The following is a 25,496-nucleotide window of genomic DNA, read 5'->3' on the forward strand; positions in this document are numbered from 1 at the left end:
CCCCACAGCCGGGCCGACAAGGTCCCATACTTAGAATCCGCAGAGAAAACCGCTCTCCTAAAGTTCAACTCGCTGCCGCCACAACGAACCACGCGGAGACTCGCCTCCTCCACCATCTTCGCGCAGACGCAGTTTTCCCGATCACTGGCCCCGAACTTCCTATACTGAGCAACAAAACTCTTACAGGGCTTCTCTAGCCAGAGCCTCTATGGTAGGAGCCGGCGCCCGTGCCGCCATCTTTTGTTTGGGCAACGTCAAAATAGGACGCCTGTGAAAAAACAAAGCGTAAAACGCACAGGGTATATAATATACGGCTACGCTATAGTAGAGATACATCTCACTCCGGCCTTGTCAATCGAACTCTACAGATTGTTCCGCTACAAGGGAAAGGTGGCGCATAGTGAATCACGTGACCTCTCCTCCCACCGTAAGCCTCGCCTTTCTTGAATTACGATTCGGTCGCTTGGAGATGATGCTATAGTCTTGTGCCGACTGGTTCTTGGCTGCGAGTTTGGCTTTCTTGAGTGGGGAAAGTAGTTTTCTACTTCTTGCACAGCTCTGTGTTCCTCTCGGTAACTGCTACTTTGTTCTCGTCCTCTGAGCACCACATACGTTCCTACAGAATCTCTACAGCTCCGAGTGCCTTGCTTTTGCCTTTCTAAAACCTCCGACTGTAAAGTCTAGTGCATCGCATCCTTTTCCTTCCCCGTCAGTATAGCTACTGGGGCAAATCTGATATTCGGCCTCACTGGCCAGGTTCTCCGTTTAGTGCTCCCTAGTTTGCTATGGGCTGTTTCATACGTGTTGCCTTGGTTTTACCCTCCTCCATCCTGATCTGATATTCTGCCTCACTGGCCAGGTTCTCCGTTTAGTGCTCCCTAGTTTGCTATGGGCTGTTTAATACGTGTTGCCTTGGTTTTACCCTCCTCCATCCTCCTCCCGTACCTGTGGGTTAGGTACCCCTGTACTCTCAGAGGATGTTTTTTATGCCTGTATCTCCAGTTCCTTGCCCCCCCACTTTTAGAATTATTGTAGTGAAAATATATATAACGAATCATTTGCCAGCTCAGCAATTTCTGCATGTATAATTCAGTAACATTGATTACATTCTTCAAGTCGTGCAACCATTCTAGCTGCACATTTCCAAATCATTCCACCACCATTAGCATAACCTCAATGCCCCCAAAGCAAAAACTCTCCCTCCTTCCCCTTCTTTCCACACCTGGTAACCACAAATAATCCTTAGTTTCTATGTATTTGGTTATTTCATATAAATCAGATCATACAATTTGTCCTTTTGTGACTTTTCACCCAACATGTTTTCAAGGTTCATTCATGTTATGGCATGTATCAGGACTTCTTTTTATGGCTGAGTAGTATTCCATTGCATTTATATACCACATTTGGTTTATCCATTCATTTTTTGATGGACATTTTGTATGTTTCTACCTTTTGGCTATTGTGAAAAATGCTGCAATGAACATTGGTGTACAGGTTTCTGCCTGTACTCTTCATTGTTTTGACTCTAGTTTTGTGTTACAGTATCTCCTCTTTGAAATACTAGGGAGAATATGTTGCAGCAGTATGGGACTTTTACTTGTCTATTTTTTCAAAAAGAAAACAACTTCAAGGTAAGAATTCCTTTTTGTTAGCTTTATTTCATTTATTTAAGGGTATGTTATAATTTTGTTCTATATTTGTGATCCAAAACTGTTTCTAGTTATCTGTTACAAGTGATGGTGACATCATGGGGTATAGAGGTGTAGTTTTTAATTCACAGTGGGTAGGGGTGGGGGAATCATTAGTCACTTCTTTTGAGTATATACCTAAAGGATTATTGATCATATGGTAACTGTATACTCAACTTTTTGAGGAACTGCCAGACTTATCCACAATAGCTATACCATTCTACATTTCCACCAGCAATAGAGGAGGGTCCAGTTCTTTTTTATAATGTTGTGTGTATTATTTTCACAAACCATGTATTATGAGAGAATCCCTATCTTTATTCAGTCGTTTATTCAGTGAATATTTATTGATCCCCTCTGGCCGACTTGTGCCACTCCTAAGGGCAAAGAGCCGCTGCCGGTGTGACAGGAAGAGGAGCACTGCCTTTACATTTCACTCCTTGACATGTTGAAATTCACTAACCTCTTCATTGTGTATGAAGGCAAATAGTTCTTGAGAGCCTCCTATGTGTGAGATACTATGCAAGACAGAAGCGATCCCTCCCTGTATTACCTGCTACAGAAGAGAGATAGATGATAATAATATTTAATAAACAGGAAAATTACAGATTGCTGAGGAAAACAGGGTAACATGAGAGAGAATAGTTTTCTCCGGAGAGACTGATTTACTTCAGGTTTAACCTGATGAATATGTGTTTGTTAAAGTTACATCCCATAGGTTAAACAAATATTTTAAATTCAATGTTAGTAAAGATTTGCTGTAAAATAATTAAACAGAACTGAATAATTTGAACGGTCCCAGTCCGTTCTATACCCCCATGTGTAGAACAGTGTATACTTTTCCAGATAGTACTTCTACATATACACATACCTTAAAGTTATTTTTCAATGGAACGTACCACACATTCTTCTACATTTTATTTTTGCTCCATGTATATACTTTCACTTCAGTACATGCAGATCTATCTTCTTGTAATGACTTCATAATATTCCACAGGGTAAATATGCTTTAACTTATTAAATCATTCTCTCAAAGATGGTCATTTAGTCATTTCTGTTTTTTTTTAAAGTTGGAAATAATGCTACAAGACGTAAATGTTTGTGATAGCATTACGTAGGAGAGATTTAAGGTGCTGAGCTTAAGGGTATCTGTATTTTTTATTTTGAGGTGGTATTTGTGGAATTGAGATGTGTTACTAGAGAAATCAGGAGGAATAACTAATGGCAGCCAAAAAAGGGAAATACGTAACTTAGTTTTTAAGTCTCAAGTTTGGAAGGAAATCCATAAAGAGAGAAAGTATTATAATTAAGAAGAAATCAGAAGGAAAAAAGACTTTCAGTATCTGAAGAAATGGTGTAAGGAAAGAGAAATTGCCTATAAACATTGCATCAATGAGCAAGAATTAAAACGTGGCAAGGGATGGGCAATCCAATTTAAAATTTTAGATTGTAGTGTGGGAGTTTTGCTGTGTCAAGAATTGTCAAGTATTCCAAATAATGAATTTTGCTTCTTAAGTCTCATATTTTTCTTTTATGTACTGGCATTTATATATCCTATATCAGTCTTTGTTGATTGGCACTTTGTTGACTAAAACTCCAACAAAATCTTCTAAAGTATTTTGAGGAGCGGAAAGAATTACAGTAACACTGAGGATTTTAAAAGATAGCTAGACACTTTCTCTGCATATGCTGTTAAACTATCAGATCCTTCTCTAAGCATTCCACAGAAGAGAGTAAGAAAAATTTGGCTTATCTGTTGAGAAGGGAAGCGGAGCATCCTTGACAAATTTCTGGTGCTTTATTGGAGCAAAGAAAGCCTCTGATTTGGGGGTTCTAATTAAATCTTCAGACCCTCAGATCTCAATTTGAGAGGCTAGGCAATGACTTCATAAATCTACAAACAAACAAACAAATTTTAATGACTTTCAAGCCGTACCCCATGTATATCAACTTATGCAAATCACTATTAAGTACCTGACCCTTAATAAGTACTTTATGGCAGTTGTATCCCCAAGGTGTATTTTTACGTATGCTCAGAAATGATATGTGATAAAACTGTGTGTAAAAGAGTTTTTTTTTTTCCTCAATAAGGCTGTGACAGGGCTTCAAAGTAGTTCGAACTGGTTCAGTTATGGCCAATGAAGGGAAACTGGAACAGATCTGAAGTTTTAAAATTTGAGTGATCCAGTACTACGACCAGAATAGGAAAAATTCCAAGTCACTGCCTTCTTGTTCGGAAACCCTGGTGGCATAGTGGTTAAGTGCTGTGGCTGCTAACCAAAAAGTTAGCAGTTCGAATCCACCAGGCGCTCCTTGGAAACTCTATGGGGCAGTTCTACTCTGTCCTACGGGGTCACTATGAGTCAGAATTGACTCGATGGCAATGTTTTTTTTGGGCCCTCTTGTTCTAAATCACTGCTGCTCTAGTGATGTTTTTCTGTCCTTTCATCCAACGGGGACAGCCTTTTCCTGTTTTTTTCAGCCATTCCTATAGCATTATATGAGCCTGTAGCAATGCAGTGTTTTCATTTTACCACACAAGCATTCTTAGAGATTGAGTAGAGGTGTGATCAGGAGCAGCCTGCAACAGTACTGGGAACCACTCTTCTCCTACCTCTCAGGCCCCAAAATCTTTTTCAGTCGGGAATTTTTCTCTCAGTGTTGCAGTCAAATCTTCTTTCAGCCTTGCCTCCTTTGTTCCATACCCCTCATTTTGAGTCATTCCATCAGATAAGTATCTATATCTGAACCCAACTGTGGGTAGGAATAAATTTTTTTCCAATGGAACTTAAGAATCCCATGCAAATTGAGATATTTCTAGGCAATCAATATGTTTCCTGAATATTCTTGGATAGGAGATTAGGGAGGAGGGTAAAATGTAGGAGAAAGGAGTGTGCCTAACTCTACAAATATGCTCTGGCCACGTATGTTAAAAAGTAAAACCTCATCTACGTATATAAAAAAAATTCTTTTTATTTTGTTTTAGGTGAAGGTTTACAGAGCATACTAGATTCTCTTAAACAATACACATATTGTTTTATGACATTGTTTGCCAACCCCACAACATGTCAACGCTCTCCCCTTCTCACAAACTTAGGTTCCACGTTACCAGCTTTCCTGGTCCCTCTTGCCCTCTTGTCCTTGCCCCTGGGCTGGCGTGCCCCTTTAGTTTTGTTTTGTTTTATGGGCCTGTCTAATCTTTGGCTGAAGGGTGAACGACAGGAGTGACTTAATTACTGACCTATAAGGGTGCCCTGGGGCCATACTCTTGGGGTGTCTCTAGTTTCTGTCAGACCAGTAAGTCTGGTCTTTTTTCTTTTGTGGTAACGTTATATACATTTTGACCTGACAATCTGACATTGGGAATCTTTCCCATAGGGATTAGCATAACATTCTTATATAAGGGTCGTAATAACATATATAAATGGATATTGATTACAGCCTTGTTCATATTGGCAAAAAAAATAAATGAATGGCCGTCAATAGATGAATTGGTGAATAGTCCACTCCATGGGATCTTCTACAGCCATTATGGAGAATGAATTAGAACCATTTCAGAAGACTCAAAATTTCAGAAGACTCAAAAGTTTCCTGAGGTACTATTGAGTGAAAAAAGCAAGTTGCAGACAAATGTGTATAATATGATCCTATTTTCATAAAAATGGTAAAATGAGAATTCTTTGTATTGGTATATGTATTTAATCTATGAAGGATTCTGTGAGTATTAAAAAGATGTGAATTGCTAAAGACTAGGCTGTTAATGAATGTAATAGGGTTGGGGTTGGGAGCAAGCAGAAAAAGAAAATTAAAAAGATGCTACATTTAAAAAGGCATGTTTATGATTAATTATGTCTGTGTTTGAATATAAAGAATTAAAAGACCAATATTAAAAATTAATGTTGGAAACAAAACGATTTTAAGAAGTGCAGAGTCTAAAATATTCTATTAAAATACAAATAGGCTTGGATTGGGCTAGAAAAATCAGCCAGGTACATATGTTTTAAAAAGCCATAGGCAAGACAAAGATACAGAGAGTGGAGATGTAGAGCATTTCAATAACACAGTTAACCAAATCTAATTTGCATATATATCTAACAGACAAAATACTTTTTTCCCTAAACACACGTGGAATATTCACAAAAACAGACCATCGTTTAAACCATAAAGATTATTTAAAAAATGTTTACTGACTACAAAAAAAAAGTCAATGAAATTAGAAATTTAAAATCAGAAAGATTACCAAAAGAACAATGTAGGAAACAAAACCAAATTTTCCATTAGAAAATTAAAAATAAATTCCTCTAAATAATGAAAGTTGAAATGTAAATCAAACTAGAACATAAAAACCAACCAAACCCAAATCTGTTGCTGTCGAGTCAAACTCTGTAGGACAGAGTAGAACGGCCCCATAGGGTTTTCAAGGCTATAGTTTTTACAGGGAAACACTGGTGGAGTAGTGGTTAAGTGCTACAGCTGCTAACCAAAGGTTTGGCAGTTTGAATCTGCCAGGTGCTCTTTGGAAACCCTATGAGGCAGTTCTACTCTGTCCTATAGGGTCGCTATGAGTCGGAATCAACCCGATGGCACTGGGTTTGGTTTTTGGTCTTAATCTTTACAGAAGCAGACTGCCACATTTCTCTGGTGGAGCGGCTGGTAGATTCCAACCACTGACCTTTTGGTTAGCAGCCAAGTGCACCACCAGAGCTCCTTAATTAGACCATAACACTATTGAAATAAATGACGAGAGCAGTAACTTATCAAAACTGCAGAGTAAGCAGTATCCAGAGGAAAATTTGTGTCTTTAAACGGCGTTTGTTAGAACACAGATAAAACTGAAGATAGATTAAACCTTGGATTTAAGAGGCTAGAAAAAGAATAATAAGATAAACTCAGTCTAGTGTTCTTTCCATTATATTCTGCTGATACTTCTGATTAAGGGAAGGGAATATCATTCCTTTGTGTGTGTGTGTGTGTATGTATTTCTTTTTTTACCAGTAATATTTAGTAGGAAGGAGTACTCTTGTTTGACTAGATTCGCATGTTGCCCCTCTATTATACAAGAAAGCCCTGCCTATGGATTTTACTTATCTCCAAAATTTAAGACTTAAAAAAAGACTTTAATATCTAATGTTGCTGTGTCTTATATTAAGACGTGGCCAGTAAGGGACAGAAAGCTCTGTAATGGTACTGTTGTTAGGCATCTTCAGGTCCCAGGAGGTACTTTGAAGTGTGGAGGAGAATACAGGGAAAAGAAAGCAAGACTATTTTGCTGTACATATTAATGTAAAGAGCTGTTCCTGTAGTGGGCAGGAGCATCTGTGTATTTTATGTTACAGTTGGGAAGATGTTTTCATTTACAGGATGAACTTTTACTGTATCTTTGTGAGAATGACTGTACTTTCCCCAGAGGGCTGTGTGCGTGAATTTCCCCCATGCTGTCGCATGTGTGAAGATTGAGGAACCATTATTCGAACTTCACTCTGGAGCTTTTAATTCTTCATAGAGCTCTGTGACTTCATCTTTAAAAACAAATCAAAATAAAACCCTTTGTCGAGTCGATTCCAACTCATAGCGACCCTAGCATCCGATAAAATCTGACCCACAGTAAACTTTTTGTTTTTTTGAAATTTTACTTCACTCATTTTGAGCCAGTAGAACGAATGTTGAGTCTCAGCTTACATTTATCTTGACCCTTCACCTTTCCTTTACCTAACCCTTCTGCTCCCCAAGACACAGTATATTACCCTCTGCTGTGGAAGGTTCTGCATTTTTTCTTCTTTGTGGACCTCTTTCCCTACAATGCAAACCCCATCCTCTCATAATGGTAGATTTCAGTGAAATATTAGGAAGAAGGTATCCCATTTCATAAATTTCTTTGCCTGGTTCCTATAGTTTATTTACTACCTCCTGTTTTTTTTTTTTTTGGGGTCCAGTCCTCATCCTCTTTTACTGATTTTTTTCCCCCTTCTGGAGATTTGGCAGTGATTGACTTTGACTTTAGGTCTCCGTGACCGCAAATTACTCACTTAGGGTGAAGGATTAGAGGATATGAGCTGTTCTCAGTTTGGGAAATAAGTTCTTTTCTCATAAAACTCACAGATGTTCATGTGGCAAAGGGCTCATTGCTACAATGGGAAAAATGCATTTTATGTTGAATCAATGACTCTCCATTACCCATAGGCTAAAATCTAGCCTTCTTGGCTGGCAGTAAAGGCCCACCACAAATTGTCCTGACTTAACCTTGCTAATCTTTTTTTTGTTTTTCTCTCACTTCCATGGGCTTCACTATAGCCAAGGTCCCCTAAGCCTTCCCTGATTATTCTACATCTGTGCATTTGTTTAATGTTACTTCTTCTGAAATGTCCTCTTGTTTTCATTCTGCATGTCTGACTCCTTTCCAACAGCCATGAAACTTCTAAGTCCTCTTCCACGAGCAGTCATGTGCAGAGTCCTACTTTCTACTCAGAGCACTTAAATTTTTCTCTACCACTCTTTGTAATACAAATATATGATTAAGTCTTATTTTGATACTTGATCTGTCCGTGTTTTGATCTTAACAGAGGTATGCTCTTTGAAGGAAAGACAACATATTGTTCTTCTAGTTATTTCAGTGCACTGCTTCTTGCATTATTCACTGATTCATAATTCCTTAATATGTAAATTATCTAACAGACTCTACATTTTTAAAATAATTTTTATTGTGCTTTAAGTGAAAGTTTACAAATCAAGTCAGTCTCTCACACAGAAACCCATATACACCGTGCTACACATTCCCAATTACTCTCCCCCTAATGAGACAGCCTGCTCTTTCCCTCTACTCTCTCTTTTCATGTCCATTTCACCAGCTTCTAACCCCCTCCACCCTCTCATCTCCCCTCCAGGCAGGAGATGCCAACATAGTCTCAAGTGTCCACCTGATCCAAGAAGCCCACTCCTCACCAGCATCCCTCTCCAACCTATTGTCCAGTCCAATCATGTCTGAAGAGTTGGCTTCCAGAATGGTTCCTGTCCCGGGCCAACAGAAGGCCTGGGGGCCATGACCTCCGGGATCCTTCTAGTTTCAGTCAGACCATTAAGTCTGGTCTTAGGAGAATTTGGGGTCTGCATCCCACTGCTCTCCTGCTCCCTCAGGGATTCTCTGTTGTGTTCCCTGTCAGGGCAGTCATCGGTTGTAGCCAGGCACCATCTAGTTCTTCTGGTCTCAGGATAATGTAGTCTCTGGTTCATGTGGCCCTTTCTGTTTCTTGGGCTCGTAATCGTCTTGTGTCCTTGGTGTTCTTCATTCTCCTTTGATCCAGGTGGGTTGAGACCAATTGACGCATCTTAGATGGCTGCTTGCTAGCGTTTAAGACCCCAGATGCCACTCTTCAAAGTGGGATGCAGAATGTTTTGTTAATAGATCTTATTATGCCAATTGACTTAGATGTCTCCTGAAACCGTGGTCCCCACACCCCTGCCCCTGCTATGCTGGCCTTTGAAGCATTCAGTTTACTCAGGAAACTTCTTTGCTTTTGGTTTAGTCCAATTGTGCTGACCCCCCCGTATCGTGTGCTGTCTTTCCCTTGACCTAAAGTAGTTCCTATCTACTATCTAATTAGTGAATGCCCTCTCCCACCCTCCCTCCCTCCCCTCTCGTAACCACAAAAGAATGTTTTCTTCTCAGTTTAAACTATTTCTCAAGTTCTTGTAATAGTGGTCTTATACAATATTTGTCCTTTTGCAACTGACTAATTTCACTCAGCATAATGCCTTCCAGGTTCCTCCATATTTTGAAATGTTTCACAGATTCCTCACTGTTCTTTATTGATGCATAGTATTCCATTGTGTGAATATACCATAATTTATCCATTCACCAGTTGATGGGCACCGTGGTTGCTTCCATCTTTTTGCTATTGTAAACAGTGCTGCAGTAAACATGGGTATGCATATATCTGTTCATGTAAAGGCTCTTATTTCTCTAGGATATATTTCAAGGAGTGGGATTGCAGGATTATATGGGAGTTCTATGTCTAGCTTTTTAAGGAAGTCTCAAATTGATTTCCAAGGTGGTTGTACCATTTGACATTCCCACCAGCAGTGTATGAGTGTTCCAATCTCTCCACAGCTTCTCCAACATTTATTCTTTTGTGTTTTTTTTTTGATTAATGTCAGCCTTGTTGGAGCGAGATGAAATCTCATTGTAGTTTTGATCTGCATTTCTCTAATGGCTAAAGATCATGAACGTATCCTCATATATCTGTTAGCTACCTGAATGTCTTCTTTAGTGAAGTGTCTATTCATATCTTTTGCCCATTTTTTAATTGGGTTATTTGTCTTTTTGAAGTTGAGTTTTTGCAGTATCATGTAGATTTTAGAGATCAGGCGCTGACCAGAAATGTCATAGCTAAAAACTTTTTCCCAGTCTGTAGGTAGTCTTTTTACTCTTTTGGTGAAGTCTTTAGATGAGCATAGGTGTTTGATTTTTAGGAGCTCCCAGTTATCTAGTTTTTCTTCTGCATTGTTAGTAATGTTTTGTATATTGTTTATGCCATGTATTAGGGCTCCTAGCATTGTCCCAATTTTTTCTTCCATGATCTTTAACCTTTTAGATTTTATGTTTAGGTCTTTGATCCATTTTGAGTTAGTTTTTGTGCATGGAGTGAGGTATGGGTCTTGTTTCATTTTTTTCCAGATGGATGTCCAGTTATGCCAGCACCATTTGTTAAAGAGACTGTCTTTTCCCCATTTGACTGTTTTGGGGCCTTTGTCAAATATCAACTGCTCATATGTGGATGGATTTATGTCTGGATTCTCAATTCTGTTCCACTGGTCCATGTATCTGTTGTTGTACCAGTACCAGGCTGTTTTGACTGCTGTGGAGGTATAATAGGTTCTAAAATCCAGACTCTACATTTTTTAAGTGTATAATATCTGTATACCAGAAACCTGAGCCGATAGTGATGACCTCAGAACTAAATACGAAGAAAATATTTAAAAACTTAAACTACAACTACAAAATTACAGACCTACCACATGGTGGCAGCAAAGGTACATCGTTATTTTTGCAGGCTTGGTATTAACTTTAAGGAGTCCTTGGTGGCACAGTAGTTAAGCGCTATTCTCCTAACCAAGAAGCCTGTGGTTCAAACCCAACAGCTGCTCTGCTGGAGAAAACTGTGGTAGTCTGCTTCCCTAAAGATTATAGGCTCGAAAACTCAATAGGGCAGTTCTACTCTGTCCCATAGCGTTGCTATAAGTCGTAATCCAGTGGACGGTAATGTGTTTTTTGTTTAAATCAGAAATTATAATGATCCTGTTAGCAAATAGAAAATTATTTTTAATGTCTAATTTGTAAATAGGCCTGCTTAGTGGAATGTTGCAGAATGAACATTTCTCAATAAAAGAACTGCAAAACAGATCTGTGGATTTTTAATTGTTTTTATGTACAAAAGCCTCATGAATCTCAAATCACCAGAACTCCTCCCTATTGTTTTTGGAATCAGATTCCTCCCTCTTCACTGTCTTATCCTTTTCTACTATAAAAGTTTCATGAGTGTTAGGATGCTGTTCTGTGACATTTGGATTTTGAGACTGGAGTCACTGGTGGCTCACAGGATATTATGCTGTGTAAAATGTGAACCTATACAAATTCCAGCTGCTGATGGTATACATAGTCCTTTTGCAGACAGGCTTCTTCCTAGGCATGATGCCTAAATTTAATTTCCATGCATAAAGTCATGCTTAAACTATGTAAACTGAAACAGATGTTAGTTCTCTGAGAATTCATTTGGTGCACGAAGGAGCAGTTCCCTAGCCTCTTCTTCCACCCCCACTTTATTTTGAAAACTCTTTTTGAATAGAAGAGGGTCTCTGGAGAACCACTGAGTGTCTTTGACCCCATTAGCTTGTAGCAGTTCATTCCTGGGAAACAGTTGCTCCAAATAAACGTTAGTTTCTGCTTTAAACTTCTTCCTAGATTTCTTTCCTTTCCTGTATGTTCTAAGCTTTGCTTAGAGAGAGACTCCTAACTATTCTTTAATTAGGAAGCTATTCTTACTAGTAATAAGTTTTCTTATAACCAGATTAGATCTTACTGTTATTATCAATTAAGTAATAACTCTGAACTTTTATTTTCCTAAAATTAATGGTAATAAAGCCAGGTGTTTGTGCAACACCTATGTACCTTCTCACTGCTGTGGTTCTAGGTATTAGAGTACAGTGTTAACCATGTGAAAATTTGTGCTTCCAGTAATTTTCCAAAAAAAACAGAGGAAGACTTATTAAGATTAACATCTAACTACTTTTCTTTTCTTTCTTCCTTTCTCCTTCCCCTCCTATCTCTTTTCAAAGACATTTGTTGAGGTCCTACCTCAGGTATTACGGTAGGCCCAAAAAGATGATTAAAACAGATTTTGGTGTCAAGGAAACATTCAATATAACTTAGGAACAAAACACATAGATAGCGACCGTATGTAATAGTATAGAGGCTAGTATAGTAGCAAGGAAAATTTCTCTGACAGCACACAGAGCCAACCTATACTTCTGAGGAGCTGAGGGAGATTTTACAGAGAAGGTGAGCCCAGACCTTTTCTGGACAGTGAAGGGGAAATCATATTTTCCAGGCAGCAGAATGGAATGAGCACAAGCATAATGGGTTTGTGGAACATGAAGGACTATGCAATGGTTTTCTTACAGGTATATGGAGTGGGAGTAATTACGTGATGAGAATAGGAAGAATGAGTGAGGCCAGATTTAGTCATGCTTTAGGGTTTGGGAAAATATGAATGTAGAATTTTTTTTAATTAAAAATTATAGTTTTACCGTCCTTTGATTTATGTTTTGCAGCCGTAGTGGTGCAGTGGTAAAGAGCTCAGCTGCTAACCAGAAGGCCAGCGGTTCAAATTCAAATTCCGCTCCTTGGGAACCCTATGGGGCAGTTCTACTCTGTCCTATAGGGTCGCTATGAGTCAGAATCAACTCTACTGTAGCAGGTTTGGTTTTGATTTATGTTATTTCAAGGTAATAGATATATGACCATTTTCCCGCATAGTAAAAATTTAGGTAGATATAATAGCTGATGTTCTTAAGGCAAGTGAGTTACTTTATAAATGCATCCTGGGATGGATTACCCAATAAGCAAGGTATGCATGGGCTTACTTGTGTTTACTTACTAATCTGTAGTGCAGAATTTCACCTATTTTTCACCACATCACATGTGGAATTGTACACTACAGATTTGTAAGTAAATACAGGTAAGCCTATGAGTACCACTCTTACTGATTAATCCGCCCCTGAATGCATCAGTAAGATACATAAATTGACTAAAAATTTAGGTAACGTGATTAATGCTGTTATATAAACATAAAAAAGGAACTTTGAATTTGCCTTTATATTTAACCATTCAAGTCCATAGATATTTAGCTTCTAGATTAAGAAGCAAAGCTTTAGTAAAAAAATACTGCAGATGTGTGATAATATTGTATTGGTAATTGTCTTAGCGTTCTCTAGGGAAACAGAAATGTAATCTCTGTTTATGTATTATACGTTTGTCTCCTTATCTATCTAGACAGAGAAAGAGGGAAGGAGGAAGGGATAAAGGGAAAGAGGGAGAAAGGAAGGGAAAGAGGGGGGAGGAAGGGAAAAAGGAAGGAAAGGCAAGAGATTGATTTATTTTAAGGAATTGTTTCATGCCAAAATCTGTAGGTCAGGTGACAAGCTGGAAATTCCTGTAGTCTTGTGCCCCCAAATCCCTAGGTCAGGCAGTAGGAAGAGTGAAGAGTGGGGGAGTTCTGGCAAGATGTCTATTTGTGTTCCAGAGGCTGAATACACACTAAGGAAAACCCCTTTCCTGCTCTTAAGACCTTCAACTGTTTGGGTAAGGCCTACCCATATTACAGAGGATGATCTGCTTTACTTAAGGCTAACTGATTTAATCACATGTAATTACTTCATAACAGCATCTAGACTAATGTTTGATTAAACAAATGGGCACCTTAACTAAAAAAACTGAAACCCATTGCCACTGAGTCAGTTTGACCATAGTGACCCTACAGGAAAGAGTAGAACTGCCCCACTGGGTTTCCAAGGCTGTAATCTTTATGGATTTATGGTGTGACACAGTGGCTATAACAATGAGCTCAAACATCGCAATGATTTTGAAGATGGTACAGGATCAGGCAGTGTTTCATTCGTTTGAACACAGGGCGATTATGAGTTGTAACTGACTCAACAGCATCTAAGAACAACGACAATCTTTACAGAAGCAGGCTGCCACATCTCTCTCCTGTGGAGTGGCTGGTGGCCGCAAACCACCAACCTTTCAGTTAGCAGCCGAGTGCTTTAAGCACTGTGCCACCAGGACTCTTTGAGCACCTTAGCCTAGCCAAATTGACACAAAAAATTAACCATCACAGTAATTAGTTGGTAATTTAGACTTTTACAGTGGCCAACTTAGATGGCCAAATGATACCTGTAAAACAAAAAACCCATTGCCTTCTGGTTGGTTCCGACTCATAGTGACCCTATAGGACAGAGTACAGGTGCCCCACGGGGGTTCCAAGGCAGTAGTCTTTATGGAAGCAGACTGCCACATCTTTGTCCTGATGAGCGGCTGCAGAGTTTCAACTGCTGACCTTTGGATTAGCAGCCCAGCGCTTAACCATTGTGCCACCAGGCTCCCGTAAAATGATAGCTGTAGCGTATATTAAGTTTAACAAAGATTATTTATCTAGACAATATTTTCCTTGCAAAGTAAAGCTAGCTTCAAAGTGTATGTGGAGAAGCTTATGCCCCTAAATTTCTGAAACAGAACAACCAGAATGGAAATAATGAAAATATTTACACATTGTGAAGGATGTAACCTATGTTACTGAACAACTTGTATAGAAATTATTGAGTGGGGACCTAAACTGCTGTGTAACCTTCACCAAAAACACAATAGAATATTAATTAAAAAATTCTGTGTTATTTTGTTTAGCTTTTAGAATTATTGATGGAAATGTTTCAGTAGCTCCCTGTTTTTTGGATACATAATACTATTTTTCTGTTTTATAAAAATGATTTAAATTTCCCTACTCCTGGTTTTGATATTTGTTTTATTCTTAAATCATACACATCTTAGTTTTGACCCTAAAGCCTTGTCTGTGTGGAAAAACTGATGTTATTTTTGGGGCATATGTCGATGTCTTTAAAATATTGTCAGAGAAGATTTGGCCTGAGAATATTTTATATATCATAATTTTTAATTGAATCAGAATATAACATACTTGTAAATGAAGGGGGAAGCATTCATATTACACTCTTCCATTTAATGCCTGACATTGTACTGCTACCTCTTTATTTTTCCAGACTGAATTATAATTATAAAATAAATAGATTCTAAGTGCTGTACTTTCCATTTTAAAGTTTCCATCAAACTGTGGTTTGGGAATGGATAGAAAGCTATTATAACATGCTTTAGATTTTCTAGTCAGCTTGAGTGATTTCATAAACAGTATAGCTTCAGTAATTTTATTTATGAAAACCACTTGAAAAAAATAATTGGTTAATAATCTTGTTACAAATAAATCCAACCTTACAAAGGGGTATTACAAAGCTTGTATTTTTTTGCTTTAAAAATAATTCTATTTAGAATTAAATGAATAATTCTTAAGGAATTAAGTGGTATTTTTAATTTGAATATTTGAAGTTTCCCCACCTTCCCTTCCCAATTAGAAGTGGAAACCTGTCATTTTTAAGATTTCTCAGAGAAGGTGTGTAAGAGAAACTACCTATAGTTTCTTGTTTCATTAACCCCTTACGGAATACTGTAGAGCAGTGCTAATCAAGCAACCAGTGTTGCATTTCTGATTGACTAGGGCATATATCCTAGCATTAAGAGTTATGTCTTAGTTACCTAGTGCTGCTACCACAGAAGTACAAGCCGGTGGCTTTAACAAAGAGAAATTTATTCTCTCACAGTCAAGGAGGCTAGAAGTCCGAATTCAGGGTGCCAACTCAGGGGAAGCCTTTCTCTCTCTGTTGGCTCTGAAGGAAGATTCTTGTCATCAATCTTTCCCCAGTCTGGGAGCTTCTGAGCCCTGGAACCCTGGGTCCAAAGGATGTGCTTTGCCCCTGGCGCTTTCTTGGTGGTATGACGTCCCCCTGTCTCTCTGCTCCTTTTCTCTTTTATATCTCAAGAGATTGATTTAAGACAAAACCTAATCTTGTAGATTGAGTTTTGCCTCATTAACATAACTGCTGCTAATCTCGCCTCATTAACAGCATATAGGTAGGATTTATAGCACAAAGGAAAATCACATCAGATAACAAAACGGTAGACAATCACACAGTACTGGGAATCATGGCTGTCTTAGTTATCTAATGCCGCTGTAATAGAAACACCAAAAGTGAATGGCTTCAACAAACAGAAGTTTGTTCTCTCTCAGTCCTGGAGGGTAGAAGTCTAAATTCAGGGCATCAGCTCCAGGGGAAGGCTTTCTCTCTCTGTTAGCTCTAAAGGAAGGTCCTTGTCATCAGTCCTTCCCTGGTCTGGGAGCTTCTCAGCGCAGGAATCCCGGGTCCCCCTGGCGCTGCTTTCTTGGTGGTATAAGGTCCCTTGTCTCTCTGCTTGCTTCTGTCTTTTATATCTCGAAAGAGATTGGCTTAAGATACAACCTGATCTTGTAGATTGAGTCCTCCCTCACTAACATAACTGTTGCTAATCCTACCTTATCAACATCATAGAGACAGGATTTATAGTACATAGGAAAATCACATCAGATGACAAAGTTGTGGACGGTCACACAATACTGGGAATCATGGCCTAGCCAAATGGATACACATATTTTTGGGGAACACAATTCAATCCATAACAAGTGAATATGTAAAAATCAATTGTGTGATTGGGTGTCCTCAAGTCTACTCTGACTCCTAACGACCCTATAGGACAGAGTGTAACTACCCCATAGGGTTTCCAAGGCTGTAAACTTTATGGAAGCATACTGCCACATCTTTCTCCTGAGGCTGGTGGTTCGAATTGCCCACCTTTCTGTTAGCAGGTGAGCACTTAACCATTGCACCACCAGGGCTCACAGGTCCATAATTCTGTGAGCAGGATCTGCCCTTTGTCTTTTTGTTAGTGTAATTTTCTATTGAAACAAAAGCATACCAGTGACTTTCAGAAAATAAAAAGAGAAAAATGTATATCTATAAACAAAAATAAATGCCATGAAGTTGAAATTTTATAAATAAAACCTCAAATAAAAGTATGAAACACTTTGTGTTGATTTCCTGGTAAAAAAATAAGTATTTAAAATTTTTAGTTAAAGTTTTAAGTTGAATTTGTAAAATTCTCAGACCATGGACAACCCTCAGATATTCCACTTTCCTTTGATTATTAGGCTAGATTTCTGTAACCAAAGTTGAGAGAGCCAGCTGAATAAATAATCCAGTTTATTACATTAAAACACCTGAAAGACTCATACCTGGATAACTCAGGATAATGTGGTTAATTGATTGTGTTAAAATCTTCCTGGAATGCTCTCATCACTACATGCCACTGTGGTTCCTTCCTACATGAGGTGAAGGGAATAGTGGAGATGATGATTGTAGCTTGTATGGCTACTATCTAGTGTTTAGAAAGATGATGTAAAGTCAAAAGATAAATCAGTATATGTGAATGATGATATTTTTATTATTATTACTTTATTCAGTTTTGAAGTATGACTGTTAAAGATCACTGTGGTTAACTGAGTTTTCTTCCTTGGGTTGCTTTCCTTTTTCCAATTTGTGTTTTGTGGTCTTTGGACCAGTATTAAGAATTAATAGTCACAGATTTTTTAAGAGCCTGTTTTGAATGTAGGAAGTCACTTTATTTACATATCAATGCTATTTATGCCTCTTCTTTTAACATCACACTATCTGTGGCGAAAAGAAAAAGTATGCCTATATCTTGACACTATAGCTTATATACAGTGGACAGTGTGTGAAACTGAATTAATTCACCTTCAGCTTCAGCTATAGCCTCTGATTTTAGATAACTCAGTATTGTTTTTACTCAGGTTTATAAAACCAGTGTCTTTTACTTAGACTTTGAAATGCATCCCTTGTGTTAAATGATTGGTAAAATTGTATAGCATGGTTTCTTCACAACTCCAGACATTAGAGTGGATTTCATCCTGGTCTGTAAGTCAAACACATGAGTCTGGGTGAAGGCTGGCCAAGTAAACCAAGTCAACCCCATCTTGATCTGAACAGCCTTAAATAATGCACTCTACTTTCAGCATCAAAAATACTGCATCCTCAGTAAAAAATCTTTCGTCTGCCACAAGATCTGGAGTTTAGGTTGCTATTACTGGAAAGGCAAACCTTAATATTTTTCTTTTCTCAGAATATGAAAAACAGAGAAACCCTTGTTTCCTGACTACATGTCAATTGTTCCAAATGTCTTAAAGAAAATGGAGCTGTGTTTGTTTAGTGCAGTAGGACTAGTAAAGACATGTTGTCTTGCTGCAGTATGCCTGCAAGTTAATTGTTGCTTTAGAAAGGAGTTATGTTTCCATTACAACTGTGTTCCTGGGTAGGTGATTCATAGCAGGGGAGCTGGAAATGGAATCAGCCTCTCGTGCCTATTTACATTCTTAATCATACACAGCTGCTCAGTTAATGGAGGATTTTGGGCTTACAAAGGCAGAAAGAGCCTTACCTTTTGCTATTAAAACATTAGATTGTGGTCACATTAAGGCAATGCCAAGGACCACAATAGCTTAGAAAAGTTAAGTTTTGAGAAGGTGGATATCCCTTTCAATGCCTGGTAAACCTCTTTTTAGGTATCCTGAACTCGGCTTTTTAGCACGTTTCTAAAACCTTGCTTTTGATGCAAACCAGCTGTCGCTATGTTTTAAGTGATATAAACATTCCCTTCCACCTCCTCGTTCTTACGCTTGCCAGGCTCAAAGTAAAAGATTTAACCTTTGCAGTTTCTTCTTCTTGTGCACTTCCTACAACCATTTAACTTTTTACCTGAACAACACTTTATAAGAAAACTTTTACAGAGATGGAGTTTGAATGTATATTTGAAGCAAAGACCCTAAAGATGGTTGAAGAACATTAACCATTTTCTTGAAAGTTTGTATAAGCTTAAAACACCCTTTAATAGTATAGCCATTAAAAAATCTTCAAATGCATTTCCTGCTTGGGAAGAACTTGACCAGCACAGACACTATAAATTAATACAGGTTCAATAGACCTGGGTTGAAATAGATAAGCTGGTAACATTTCTTTTTCTTTACAGGAAATAATCCTTCCAGTTTCTTCAATACCTATAAGTTACAGTTTCATCTTTCTCAATACTTTTGTAATGATTTGTCTAGGAGGCTGTTTGTCTCAGCAATATTAAGACCAGCTCATCTTACATCATCATTGGTGAATTTCCCCCACTTTAGAAACTGTATTAACATATTAATAGTTGTACCTTGGCGTCTTCTGTTTGAATAACATCGTGCTCAAGTGGCTTTTAATATATAAATAACTCGTTTTAAACCAATTTTCAAATAATTTTCCTATTTACCTGGCCAGAGGTTAGAGTTGGGTCAATCATGTCTAGTTACAGAAATTTTTCCCTATAGAAATTTTCTTGTAAGACTGCAATTTTCTTCAAATAGTGCATTTTCTGGTGGAGGTTAGCAGAAGGAATAACTTGATTTTGGATTAAAGAGAAGTACAAGGATAAGATTTTAATTTGCAGCAGGAAAAATACACTAAAACTAGTTGTTTTTATTTTACCATTGTATGTTTTTTGATGGGCTTAGATATTTCTGAACATAGTCAACTCTTAGTAGTGCCTGGATGGTATTATCCTAGAGATTGAATCCACTGCCTCCTCGTTTTTATTTGTGAAATAGTTTGTTACTTAAAAAAAAGAATAGACGAAATAAACCTTAAAAGTATTAATTTCATGTTTTTAGAAATAAGGCATAAAAATTGGGATGAATATTAAAACTTACAATTTCCAACACATTTTTGGAAATGAGTTTTCTGTCACTTTGAACTTTGTTCCTCTTGTTAAATTTCATTAGGCATATGCTTAATAAAACAAATTAATATTAGCATTTGGAAATGTGAAAATTAATTACTGCTTGTGCATGTGCTCTGATCTCAGCTGAAATATGCTGTCTCTATGTTTTCCCTAAATCATTTTATGAAGTGGTTGCAAATCCTCAAGAAAGAACTAAGCTACTTGTTCATTGCTTCAAATAGAAATTAAATAAGGACTTCAAATGCAACACATTAAGTCATTAGCCTAAAAATTGTTTCTAAAGCATCACAAGTATTTACCAAGTTTCGACATGGGTTTTAAAAGTTGTCAGAGGAACCCTGGAATAACGTAGTTCTCTGACAAATATGCCAAGATTCCATAGTGAGCTCAGGCTTATAGATAACCATCTGGCCTTACATGCATTTTCCACTGTGAACATGAAATAAATTGCATACAAGTGTGTCTTTTTGATTTACCACAGTATTATGTTACATGCCTCTGCTTTGTGTTTTTAACCTAGTTCTCTTGGGTCTGCATTTCCTGCGTGCCTCCCTAGCGGCCAGTGTGTAGAATATTGTAGAACAGGATAACCTTAAGCAAGCTCTGTGACACTATGTTAAAAGGATAATCGTATTGCAAATGGATATCCTATGTTAATTGTTTTTTGAATGTTTACATTTATTTTCAGTCAAATAATCCTAATATTTTCTAGTTAGTAATAAGACTGGCTAACAACTTTCTATGTCCCTTTCATGGATTATTTCATTTATTTCTTACAACTACCCTATAAAACCCTATAAGGTAGGTAAAATTATTATAACTTTGTAGATGAGGAAACTAAGGCATTCAGATATTAAATAATTTGTCTAAAACCACTAGCCAGCATTTTGAAGAACCAATATTTGTACTGACAGTCTGTGTCCAGAGCCCTTGACTTTTTCCACAGCTTCCCTCAATAGGAAAACATTGGAAGAATATAAATGTTGATAGTGGGATTAGTGTAAGCCATCTAAGTCTTCTTATGCACAAAACATAGTTAAACAAGAAAAGCAAGCACAATTGACTTAAAGTATTTTTTAAAAGGTGGAATACCCAAGTCTCACATTTCTTTTGTTAAAGATTCTTTAACTAAAAAAGTCAGCACATGCTCATAAATGGAAAGTCAGACATTTAACAAAGAAAAATGTAAAGGATGTCTATCCCATAGTCTATCCAGAGACATATTGTTAACTATTAATGAGAGCCCTATATCTTTCTAGATATCTTATATCTATACATTATGTACTACTGATTTTAACAAAAATAGAAACTTACCATGTATGCTTTATAATTCATAATGATTTCCCAAGCAGTGCATCAATTATTAGACATATTTTTATGCCTGCTGTACCTCTGTCGACTATTGTTGTTAGGTGCTGTTGAGTTGGGTCCAACTCACAGCAACCCTACATACAACAGAACAAAACACTGCCCGATCCTGCATTATCTTCAAAATTGTTGCTATGTTTGAGCCCTTTGTTGTAGCCACTGTGTCAGTCCAGCTCACTGAGGGTCCTCTTCTTTGCCCACCCTCTATCAAGCATTATGTCCTTCTCCAGGGACTAGTCCTGCCTGATAACATGTCCAGAGTACATGAGATGAAGTCTCACCATCCTTGCTTCTAAGGAGCATTCTGGCTGTACTTCTTCCAAGACAGATTTGTTCATTCTTCTGGGAGACCATGGTATATTCACCACTCATCTGTCAGTTTGTTGTACTATGGTGGCTTGCATGTTGCTGTGATGCTGGGAGCTATGCCACCTGTATTTCAAATACTAGCAGGGTCACTCGTATTAGACAAGTTTCAGTGGAGCTTCCAGATTAAGACTAGGAAGAAGGACCTAGCCATCTCTTTCTAAAAAAAAAAAATTGACCAGTGAAAACCTTATGAATTGCTGTGGAACATTGTCTGATATAGTGCTGCAAGATGAGCCCCTCAGGTTGGAAAACATTCAAAATTTGACTGAGGAAGAGCTGTCTTCTCAAAGTAGGGTCAACTTTAATGACGTGGATGGAGTAAAGCTCTTGGGATCTTCATTTGCTGATGTGAAACATAGCTCAAAATGAGAAGAAACAGCTGCAAACATCTATTGACTAGTTCATTTCAATTTTACAGTATCAGCAAAAAACGATTAATTTGCTAAAAATGACATATATAAAAAACTAGAAAACCACTGAACATCTGAAAAAGTACAAAATTATGAGTTGGCTAAAGTATTACAAAAACTTATTACAAAGTTATAAATATTCCAAAAAACAGTGTTGGAAAATATTTATTTTAGACCAAACAGTTGTTTTGCCACAGTGAGTCTTTCTACTAACTTGCTTTCAGTCTTTTTTTTTGAAGTGTTCCAGGTGATTTTTATTTTATTTTATTGTGCTTTAGATGAAGGTTTACAGAGCAAATTAGTTTCTCTTTAAGCAATGCATGCACATATTGTTTTCTGGCATTGGTTGCCAACCCCATGGCATGTCAACACTCTCCCCTTCTCGACCTGGGTTCTCTATTTCCATTTGTCCAGCTTTCCTGTCCCTTCCTGCCTTGTTATCCTTGCCCCTGGGCTGGTGTGCTCATTTAGTCCCATATATTTTGTGGAACTACGTGTATTATTGTTTGTTTTATGAGCCTGTCTAATACTTTGGCTGAAGGGTGAACCTTGGGAGTGACTTCAGTACTGAGTTAAAAGGGTATTCAGGGGCCATGCTCTTGGGTGCCTCCAGTCTTGGTCAGACTTGGCTTTCAATCCTTTTGAAATTGTGTGCTACTGTTATGGAGCTTTTATCAATCAATCACATATTCATGGAGAAAAAAAATTGGGTCATATCATCCATGTAGGTCAGTGATTGTCAACCTTGGCTGTATATTGGTAGCATCTGGAGAAATTTAAAAATAGCAGTGCTATAGATTCTGATTTAATTGGTCTGGGCTATGGTCTGGGCATCAAGATTTAAAAAACTTCTCAGATATTGACAATATCAGGTACTGGTAAGGATATGGAACAATGGGAAGTCTCAAACATTGCAAGTGGACAATTTAAATGGTAAAACTGCTTTAGAATATAGTTTGGCTATTTCTTATATAAAGTTAAATATATATTCCCCACATGGCCCAGCAACTCCTCTCTTAGGTGTTTCCTTAGGAGGTATGGAAATGTATGAGTACATGAAAACTTGTGCACAAATGCTGTTACCAGCTTTATTCCCAACAGCCAAAAAAGTTGCAGCATCCTAAATGTCCCTCAGCAGGAGCATGGATAAACAACTGTGGTGTAGTCATACAATAGAACACTACTGAGTAATAAAAAAGAATGAACCACTCATACTTGTAACAACATGGATTGTGGTAGGCAGGATCCTAAGATGACCCTCAAGATTTTTGCCCCCTGGTATACGTGCTCGGTATAATTCATTTGAGCATGAGTGGAACCTGTGATTATGATGAAATAATCACTCCATGATTATTCTGGTTGAGCCTGTCCTAATCAAGTGAGCCCTTTTAAAGCACAGGCTTTTCCTCAACTGGTCACACAAGAGGAAGTCTGCAATGTCTGTAACTCAGTAGAAACCTAACATATTTACATAGAGAAAACAAGTGACCAAAACCAAGAATAAAAAAACAGATGATAGACCCATACTATCAGAAGAGCCAGATGCTGGAGTTATCCATAACAGACTTTAAAATAACTATGATTAATAGAGTCAAGGATGAAACTATAAAAATCAAGTGGAAATTTTAGAACTCAAAAGTGAATTGGTGAAATTAAAAACTTAATGGATAGTTTTTAATAGCAGATTGGATATAGCTAAAGAGAATTATTTGTATACAGAGATTAAGGAAATATTCAGACAGAAGCACAAAGACAAAAGGATGGAAAATACAGAAAAGAACATAAGAGATACGAGACACAGTACAAAGACCTAATGTAAGTGTAGCTGGATTTCCAGAAGAAGAGGGAAAATGGAGCAGAAGCAATATTTGAGGAAACAATGGCTGAGAAATTTCCAAAACTGTTTAAAGAAGTCAAGTTATATATTCAAGAAATGCTATGGACTCTGAGCAGGGTAAATTTGAAGAAAACTATACCTAAATGGAGCCCTGGTGGCACAGTCAGTGATTAAGAGCCTGTTTGCTAACCAAAAGATCACCAATTCAAATCCACCAGCGGCTCCTGGGAAACCCTGTGGGGCAGTTCTACTCTGTCCTATAGTGTCACTATGAATTGGAATTGACTTGATGGTACCAGGTTTTTTTATACCTAGATAAACCACAGTAAAATGGCTGGAAACCACTGTTTACGTACACACTCACCTGCACACACATACACAGTCATAAAAGGAGACCAGTAATGAGGATCACACTCTTAGGAAATAAATCTGGAGCTGCTATAAACCATTTCATGAAAAGAAAAACATAAAATAAATGACCAAAATAAAGTCTGCAGTTTAAGATTAGTAATTGCTTGATGTACTTCAGAGTATTTATATTGCCAGATTCTAATGTAAGAAAAATATGACTCTTAGGGACAAGAATAATTTCAAGTAGGCAGAATTAGCCTTCAGTGATATTTCTTTCCTTTTATTTCACACTTTTTCCTATTCCATCTTGCCTATCGAACTTTGTGTCTTTTATGAGTCTGTAGAGGGTCTTTATAAGTCCCTGACTTTGCCATGTAATTAGTTTACTGCAGTAACTCTTCAAGAGTATCCGTAATTTAAAAGGAAACTTCTGTGTGAAGAACCCAAAGGACAGGTTTTGTCAGAATCTTCCGTTATTCTTCGATTCGTATCGTGTGGTTCTCTGTCACAGCACATTACCTACTCCAACTAGATTAAGCTAAACCTTACATGGGAGCAACTTAACTTCTCTGTTAGGGGGGTAGGCCTTTGAAAAGAAAGCAAAATAATGACTCATAAGGAATTGAGCAATTGTACAGGATTGGGAGTAATGGGAATTTCTGATTAGGAGGTGTGCCTAAGGTGAGGTCTGGTTTAGTTTGTGATTAGTAAAGTTGAATGGAGGGAAATGGCCTACAAAGAATGGAGAGCATAGAAAGTGTGGCTGAGAAAGATTGAAAATTAGGTAGACAGAGTGCCTTCCTGGTGGTACAGTGGTTAAGCACTCGGCTCCTAAACGAAAGGTCGGTGGTGCAAACCCACCCACCACTCCACAGGAAAAAAATGTAGCAGTCTGCTTCTGTAAAGATTTCAGCCTTGGAAACTGTTTGGGGCAGTTCTGCTCTGTTCTGTAGGGTCACTATGAGTTGGAATCCGACTTGGTGGCCTTGGCGAGGGCAGGCAGGCTACTGGGAGCTAGTGTTGTGGTGAAGGCTCTGCATGCCATGAGAAGCCAGACATGTTGCCACTGTAACTGGAAAATACTGAGAGAGTTTTGGCATAAAGTAAAGACATTTACAAATTCCTTTCTTTTGGCATTGTGGGAATAGTAGATCAAAGAGAAGTTACAAGAGTGGGATGATAAAAATCAGCTATTGAAAGATGCAGTTATCATTTTATGACTAATGTTTCTTTGTAGATTAGGGAAGAGTTTGTGCCACTGTTGTCCAGGGTGATTCCACTTTAAATCTCTGTGTTATAAACAGCATTCCTCATACCACAGACTCATCCCATCAGCTGTCAGACATTATACAGACACTGCTTTAAAAGTGATTCCCATTCCTTCCCGGTGGTAATGAGAGTCTCATAGAGTTCTCAAGTAGAGATGTTAGTTAGACTGTAGGAATATAGGTTTTTGTAATTCTAGACAATATTTAAGT

General features: G+C 37.8%; 1 protein-coding gene and 1 long non-coding RNA gene across 3 annotated transcripts in view; one reads left to right on the forward strand and one right to left on the reverse strand.

Annotated features, from left to right (window-relative positions):
* WDR75 (WD repeat domain 75) overlaps positions 1-332 on the reverse strand; it is a 39,159-nt gene extending 38,827 nt beyond the window's left edge. For both annotated transcript variants that reach the window (XM_064286905.1, XM_003406173.4), the window contains exon 1: positions 31-332. In XM_064286905.1, the coding sequence (XP_064142975.1) occupies positions 31-116 (86 nt within the window). In that variant the 5' untranslated portion in view covers positions 117-332. The remainder of the gene's footprint in view (positions 1-30) is intronic.
* An 84-nt stretch (positions 333-416) lies between these two features.
* The window catches only part of LOC111749429 (uncharacterized), a 44,753-nt gene continuing 19,673 nt past the window's right edge, over positions 417-25,496 (forward strand). The window contains exons 1-2 of the long non-coding RNA XR_010322270.1: positions 417-5,284; positions 12,513-12,658. This is a non-coding gene — a long non-coding RNA (uncharacterized LOC111749429). The remainder of the gene's footprint in view (positions 5,285-12,512; positions 12,659-25,496) is intronic.

The sequence above is a fragment of the Loxodonta africana genome, chromosome 6 (genome assembly GCF_030014295.1).
Source record: "Loxodonta africana isolate mLoxAfr1 chromosome 6, mLoxAfr1.hap2, whole genome shotgun sequence".
Taxonomy (NCBI): Eukaryota; Metazoa; Chordata; class Mammalia; order Proboscidea; family Elephantidae; genus Loxodonta; species Loxodonta africana.